At 46.5% G+C, this 7,942-nt stretch overlaps 1 protein-coding gene across 2 annotated transcripts; it reads right to left on the bottom strand.

The window, feature by feature from the left end:
* Positions 1-671: 671 nt before the first annotated feature.
* LOC138784308 (uncharacterized) lies at positions 672-6,327 on the bottom strand. Of its 2 annotated transcripts, none has more exons than XM_069959833.1 (5): positions 6,232-6,327; positions 4,832-4,977; positions 3,784-4,030; positions 2,761-2,851; positions 672-1,073 (listed from the first exon to the last, which is right to left on the bottom strand). In XM_069959833.1, the coding sequence occupies exons 2-5, from the start codon at positions 4,969-4,971 to the stop codon at positions 814-816; spliced, it is 738 nt and encodes a 245-aa protein (XP_069815934.1). In that variant the 5' UTR covers positions 4,972-4,977; positions 6,232-6,327; the 3' UTR covers positions 672-813. The 2 variants fall into 2 exon arrangements, with proteins under 2 accessions (XP_069815934.1, XP_069815933.1); XM_069959832.1 differs by lacking the exon at positions 6,232-6,327 and adding an exon at positions 6,092-6,164.
* Positions 6,328-7,942: the final 1,615 nt, after the last annotated feature.

A 7,942-nucleotide genomic window follows, 5' to 3' on the forward strand; every position in this document is an offset into this window, starting at 1 on the left:
ACGATTATGCAAACGATAATCGTCCGGTGGAATAGGGCCCTAAGTCCCAGTCCGATCCTGGCTCTCTCAGTTCAAAACTAAACAATGGTTGACAGTCTAATGGTGGTTTTACACGGAACGATGTATCGTTTGATTTTGCCGATAACGGTCGAATTCGAACGATAATCGTACGTGTAAACGCAGCGAACGATCAAGCGACGAAAAAATTCGCAGATTGTTCAGTGTAAACATTCTTTCAATGATTTCCCCTATGTGTGAGATAGGCTTAAGCGATCGCAAAACTATTGCAAAACGAATACTCCGTACGATGTATCGTTCCGTGTAAACGCCGATCGTTATAAAAAAAAAATCGTTCATTCAAAATCGTTAATCGTGCGATTGGGCGAATTATCGCTCCGTGTAAAATCACCATAAGCCTATATTAGTATACTGAGCACCAAAATCAATGGCACTGATAGCAAGTGAATGGGGCCTACACAAAAAGGCTCTTTTTTTTTTTTTATCAAAAATATTGAAAACTAAGGGGGAGATTTATCAAACATGGTGTAAAGCAAAACTGGCTCAGTCGCCCCTAGCAACCAGATTCCACTTTTCATTCCTCACAGACTCTTTGGAAAATGAAAGGTGGATTCTGATTGGTTGCTAGGGGCAACTGAGCCAGTTTCACTTTACACCATGTTTGATAAATCTCCCCCTAAATGTACAATTTATTTTTTTATTTAAAGTGGATTAAAACAGTCGGCCGTCTTCTGATGTTACATCCCGACAGAAGACAAGGAGTATGGCGACACCGTCCATATTGCTCCTCAGGAGTCAGCGCTGGGTGACAGGTTTGCACTGAGTAGACTGGTACATCTCGGCTTTGCCCGTCTCGTAGGCCAGCTGTAACTTCTGGAGTCCTCTCGCCATGAAGGCGGCCTGCTCATCTCCTCCAAACTCTACAATCCATCGTCTGAGTTCTGGGTCAGAATGACACGTAGCGTTATATCCACCACCATTGTTACCGGAGTGTGCAGATAGGGAACCAGACTGAGGTAGAGCGGGGAGACAAGGCGAGGAGGACATCTTCTCTTCTAGACACAGGAAGGAGACAATGTGATAATCCACTTCATTACATCTCCAGCTAAGAAAAATATGGCCAAAAATGACACTTGTACATACATTTTAGAAGCTTTCACTTTTGGTAATCCCAAGAGGACTCTTCTGATGGACTCCAAAACTGTCTACAAAGAAGTGACCTTTCCTCCTGGAGAGATTTCAGGCTTGGCCTATATCCCCAGTCATGTTCTAAGACACCTAGTTAAAGTGTAACACTGACTTGAAGGGAAAGCTACCTCTACCGGTCATCACTTTCATGGCACCTGAACTACAAGTCATCATGGTGGTCCCCAGCAGCTTCTCCCCGACCCACCAGCCTTGATCAATAGATTGAAACAGGGAGAGATCTATCAATCAAGGCTGGAGGGGCGGGAAGAAGTCACCGATGGCCATCCCCATGTCTCGTGTCTGGGTAGCATGAAAGCAATAGGTTTCTTTTTGACCAGTGGTCTAAAGTGTATAGTGGCCTCCGACTCTCGGCAGGGGATGTTGGAGAAGACATGGATCGGGCATTTGTTAGATTTTAACGCCCTCCTCTTATACGCCTCCATCATCCCTGACTGGCAGCAGCTTACTTCTCCGATCTCCATCGAGAACACATTAATTTTTGGCTGTGACAAAACACTAAGGGAGGCATTTATTAAGTCCGGCGTTTTTTACGCCGGACTTAAAAATGCCCCCGCAGCTCCGGCGGTACGGGGATTTATGTAGAGGCGGACTGCCTGTACATAAATCCTGTGCGTGCCGGTGCGCACCGCCGAAAACCTACGCCAGCTGAGGACTGGAGTAGGTTTTCGGCGTACATTTGGGCGGAACGGATGATAAATCTCGCGGACTCTGAGTCCGCGCCCTCCGTTCCGCCCACTTCCCGCCTACTTTCCGCCCCCTGGCGTACTCGGCGGAAAGTGCCGATTTGCAAATATTTTATTCGCAAATCGGCCATTTGTGTATAAAATAATACGCAAATCGGCACTTTCCGCCAAAAATCATCCGTTCGCCGGATGATACATGTGGCCCTAAGAGAGAAAGCTGTTGACCAAAAATCTGTATTGAAGGTACATGGCCGGCTATAGATGCCAAGACATAGTGGGGGAGATTTATTAAACATGGTGTAAAGTGAAACTGGCCCAGTTGCCCCTAGCAACCAATCAGATTCAACCTTTCATTCCTCATAGACTCTTTGGAAAATGAATGGAGGAATCTGATTGGTTGCTGGGAGCAACTGAGCCAGTTTCACTTGACACCATGAAGGTGATTTATCAAACATGGTGTAAAGCGAAACTGGCTCAGTTGCCTCTAGCAACCAATCAGATTTCACCTTTCATTCCTCAGACTCGTTGGAAAATTAAAGGTGGAATCTGATTGGTTGCTAGGGGCAACTGAGCCAGATTCCCTTTACACCATGTTTGATAAATCTCCCCCTATGGCGGTAAGTTCTGAGGAGGCCCAATGGCCAAGTCTATCCCAGTAGTATAAATGGCAGATGGTAAGTGGGAGGCATATTACAGATACTGCCCCGGGGCTCATGAGATTCAGGTTTCACCCCTGAGTTCTGTGAATCTGGTGGCATGGCATAGGCTGCCATAATAAAATAAGAATTATAATCAGTTCTCTAATACTAAATAAATCATAAAGTCATAAAAAAACTGAAAAACATTCTACCTGACAACCTGGAGCTACAAGATGATTTAAGGCCTTGTATACTGCTAGATCTCCTCCCATTATATGAGGTCAGATTTTTGGGATTCGGGAGCTGAAAGAGAATTTAAAAGTAAAAATTTTTTTAGTCAATCAGCAAATAATCTTATTTTAAGATGGTATTAAGCTATGTTTTTTAAAGGGGTACTCCAGCAAAACTTTCTTCTTTCAAATTAACTGGTATCAAAAAGTTATACAGATTTACTGGTATTTAAAAATCGTAAGCCTTCCAGTACTTATCAGCTGCTGTATATTCTGCAGGAAATGGCGTATTCTTTCCATTCTGACACAGTGCTCTCTGCTGCCACCTCTGTCCATATCAGGAACTGTTCAGAGCAGGAGAGGTTTTCTATGTTTTTTTTTTTTTTACTGCTCTGGACAGTTCCTGACATGGACAGAGGTGGCAGCAGAGAGCACTGGAAAGAATACACCACTTCCTGCAGGACATACAGCAGCTGATAAGTACTGGAAGACTGGAGATTTAGACATAAATTACAAATCTATATAACTTTTTGACACCAGTCGATTTTAAAGAAAAAAAAAATCCAGATAGAAAACCAGGAGCTGCAGGACACACAGTAAGTGATATGTTTACAGCAGCTCGCTTTCCAGCTGTGCTGTGTAGAATAGTAAGCAGAGTTGTCAGCTGCCTTGTAGGGTCTTACAGCCTTGTTCTAGAAGGAAGCAATGCAATGCGCAATGGCAGAAGGTACAGATAATTGTAATAAAAGAGCTTGCTGTGCTCACCCAAGTCTGCAGGGAGAGGGTCATCCCAACAACCCAATATTAATGGATTATCAATAATTTTATCTAAAAGACCACCATTAACTTATTTCAGCTGCCATAAAGCACCCACATCCTGCTGCACTGTCTGTGCAGGTAATACAGGAATGACGCGTGTGTCACCAATATGGCCGCCCTCTGTGAAGTTTTTAAAAATAGAAAAATTAACATAAAAAAAAACATATTAAACACCATACAATTTACCTGCTGTATAGCAGTAGCGTCGCCCTGCGTCCTGGTTTTATGTCTCGCCTTTGGTCTCTTTGTGTTGGTCTTTGTAGAGTAGTAGGGGAGGTGGTGTGTCTGGACCAATGGCTGCATCTTATGAACATCCGGTATGGAATTAGTAAGACTTGAGGACAGGCAGGCCCTACACGCAGCACAGGTATGAGGTCGGAGGCGTTGTTCTAAATGTCGAGATATAGACAAATGGCTGAGAGTGCTGGAGTCACTACGAGACAAGGCAGAACATTATACAATGGTAACCTAGAAGAACATGGTCACTTTAAGGCTGAAATCAGGAATCACTACCCCTAAACCCTTCTCTTCTGAAGTCTTTGCCAACACAGAACTGCCGATATGATACTCAGACAGGGGATTCCTCCTCCCCAGGAGGAGGAGTGGTAAATGGGAACTGCTGATGGCTCGCTGTGGCCTAAATGTATCTAGAGGAAGGACCCACATAAGTGTGGGAAAAGTGAATTTGGTATACGGGGATAATACATGACTTGTGTTTGCACAGGCGGAGATGCGCGCTGCCGTGAGTGGGTACGAGCGTCAGAACTTATCCGTGTGGATTCTGTAGTGTGAACCCACCCTTATAGTGTATTTGTGTTCCAGAAAGCTCCTCCCATTTAAGTATAGCGCCCCCTAGCATGTAGTTACTGTCAATATCTTTACCCATGTTTTATTCCGACAGGAAGTAGCCGCCTTATAAAATCGATGGGCTATGCTCAATCTAAAATGAGATCAGAGAGGGATATAACCCCCAGCACCCCCAATTATCATCTGTTAGAAGGGGACAGGGGTGGGGGTGCAGGGTACTTAAGCATAGCTCCATTCACTTGAATGAGACAACATGGTAGTATAGCATTGCACACCGTTGTATATATGTATACTAACGACCTGGCATATGCCAAAAGAACATAAAAAACAACAAATAGTACCAGAGGATCCAGGGCAGCAGCCGGGGGCGGGAGGATCTCACACGTACGGGTCACCCAGCTGTGCACACACATCGCCCCTCGCTCACCTGTACGTGCCACTTATCACATGTTTAGTCTCTGCCTTCCGGAATTTTCCGGAGTTATTTGATCCGTAACATTTCAGCAGTTGCTCCACCGATGTCCGATGAGGGTGAAGCCGTTTGGAAACTTCTTCTTTCTTTGACATCTCTGCCTGTAGAAGAAGAAAGTCTATAGAGAGTCCATGTAGCCCGGGGTCACATCTACAACATGTACACAGTATAGGAATAAACAGGAAAACTAATGACACGTATGTGGTCATCCAATCACCACATAACAGTACTATACAGCACCCACATAGCAGTACTATACTCCCAGCATACAGCACCCACATAACAGTACTATACAGCACCCACATAACAGTACTATACAGCACCCACATAGCAGTACTATACTCCCAGCATACAGCACCCACATAGTAGTACTATACTCCCAGCATACAGCACCCACATAGCAGTACTATACTCCCAGCATACAGCACCCACATAACAGTACTATACTCCCAGCATACAGCACCCACATAACAGTACTATACAGCACCCACATAACAGTACTATACTCCCAGCATACAGCACCCACATAACAGTACTATACTCCCAGCATACAGCACCCACATAGCAGTACTATACTCCCAGCATACAGCACCCACATAACAGTACTATACTCCCAGCATACAGGACCCACATAACAGTACTATACTCCCAGCATACAGCACCCACATAGCAGTACTATACTCCCAGCATACAGCCCCCACATAACAGTACTATACTCCCAGCATACAGCCCCCACATAACAGTACTATACTCCCAGCATACAGCACCCACATAGCAGTACTATACTCCCAGCATACAGCACCCACATAACAGTACTATACTCCCAGCATACAGCACCCACATAACAGTACTATACTCCCAGCATACAGCACCCACATAACAGTACTATACTCCCAGCATACAGCACCCACATAACAGTACTATACTCCCAGCATACAGCACCCACATAACAGTACTATACTCCCAGCATACAGCACCCACATAACAGTACTATACTCCCAGCATACAGCACCCACATAACAGCACTATACTCCCAGCATACAGCACCCACATAGCAGTACTATACTCCCAGCATACAGCACCCACATAACAGTACTATACTCCCAGCATACAGCACCCACATAGCAGTACTATACTCCCAGCATACAGCACCCACATAACAGTACTATACAGCACCCACATAACAGTACTATAGTCCCAGCATACAGGACCTACACAATCATGTAACCTTTGGGTCTGCGCATCGACTAACATTTTGAGGTCCAGGTATGCCCTTGCAGCTACAAGCAGTGTATGCTGGGATTTGTAGTTTTTCAGTATCCGGGAAGTTACTGAAACCCAAGTATTGTTCCTACCTTTTATGTGACCTCTGCAGCCATGCCCAGCCAGTATCAGCCCCCTCCTCCTACCTCTGCCCAGGGCTGCCTGATAGCTGGGGGCGGGGATACAGAATGCCTGGAAACATTGTATCAATGCAGGGGGCGGGGCAAAGAAGGCTACAATGTTGACATGGAGTAAAAACTACATCTCCCATGATTCCTGGGGCAATGTAAGATACTTGCTGACTGGAGAGGATTTCTGGGTAGTCCTAACAGATGTAACTCATTCACCATTTGTAGCGTGGGCTGGAAGAGAACGATAACATCTGACTCCATGAAAACTTCTCTTAGGGTGCGTTCACATGTACAGGATCCGCAGCAGATTTGATGGTGCAGATTTTATGATGTGTTCAGTTATTTAGACCAAATCTGCTGTGGGTCCGCAGCATAAAATCCTCTGCGATAGGGTGTATGTGAAGCTACCCTAAGGATAAAATTTCAACAATACAATTACTATAGAATTTAAAGGGGTTATCCAGCACTACAAAAACATGGCCACTTTCTTCCAGAGACAACACGACTCTCGTCTCCAACTTGGGTGGGGTTTTGCTGCTCAGTTCCTTTGAAGTGAATGGAGCTTAAAGAGGTATTCCCCCCAAGAGCTAAAAAAATGAAATGCTCCCAAACATGGTCTTCCTCACCAAGTCCCCCTGAGTATTTTGAGACGTCTCCCATCTTTCTAGCTGCTGCTGTTCCTGAGTTACAAGTTTTTCTAAAACATGGTCTATATCCAAGATAGGAAACTACATTTGGCGGGGACGCCAGTGTAGCAGAGCTGAGTTGGCGAGGACGCCGCTGTAGCAGAGCTGAGTTGGCGAGGACGCCGGTGTAGCAGAGCTGAGTTGGCGGGGACGCCGGTGCAGCAGAGCTGAGTTGGCGGGGACGCCGGTGTAGCAGAGCTGAGTTGGAGACGCCGGTGTAGCAGAACTGAGTTGGCGATGATGCGGGTGATGGCGGAGGGCGGAGCTAGTCGCGGGCGATTTCGGGGTGCGGAGCTAGTCGCGGGCGATTTCGGGGTGCGGAGCTAGTCGCGGGCGATTGCCGGGGGAGGGGGCCGCGGGTGAGTGCGGAGGCTATGCTGCGGGTGAGTGAATGGGGGGGGGGGGGGCGGTCGGTTGTGGGGCGGGGGGCTGTGTGCTGCGGGTGAGTGCTGGACACAGGGGGTGAGCAGGGCCGTTTCTAGGTAATTTGAACTACAGGGCGAATCTTGCTAAAATCGCCCCCCCCCCCCCCCTCAAGTGATGTCGGGGGGGGGGGGGGGGGGGGTGCAGTGGCGGTTATTACTAGGGAGAAGTAGTGTGTGTATTACGGCTTAGTACAGTGTTATTCAACCCTTTTCAAATTGGGGCAAAAAAGTCATTCAGTAACTCACAGGTGACGTCTTCTTTGATCTGAGGCGTCACTTTCCCTCTTCCTCTCCATCTGGCCCAGACCTCCATGACGATTTCTTCCAGCTACAATTCATCTCTTTTGAACCTGCCAGACAAACATCTTAGGCTCCGCACTTTTACAACTTCCACTTTTTTTGTGTCTTGTGCAGTAAAGTCAGTAGCTATGTGGGTTACCCCCTGTATGTAGGATCCCCTGCTGTACCCCCCATATGGTAATAATCCCACCTATGCCCCTATATAGTAACATCCCCCTGTGTTGCATCCGGCATAGTATTAATCCCCCCTGTGCTGTACCC

The sequence above is a fragment of the Dendropsophus ebraccatus genome, chromosome 2, assembly GCF_027789765.1.
Source record: "Dendropsophus ebraccatus isolate aDenEbr1 chromosome 2, aDenEbr1.pat, whole genome shotgun sequence".
NCBI lineage: Eukaryota > Metazoa > Chordata > Amphibia > Anura > Hylidae > Dendropsophus > Dendropsophus ebraccatus.

What these genes read in the sequence shown, in the direction of transcription:
- LOC138784308 (XM_069959832.1), bottom strand. Translation starts at nt 6,130, where the DNA reads ATGTTAGTCGATGCGCAGACCCAAAGGTTACATGATTGT. An exon ending in CCCAAAGGTTACATGATTGT is followed by an intron (nt 4,978 to 6,091) that starts GTAGGTCCTGTA and finishes CTTCTTCTACAG; the next exon opens with GCAGAGATGTCAAAGAAAGA. An exon ending in GTGATAAGTGGCACGTACAG is followed by an intron (nt 4,031 to 4,831) that starts GTGAGCGAGGGG and finishes CTTGTCTCGTAG; the next exon opens with TGACTCCAGCACTCTCAGCC.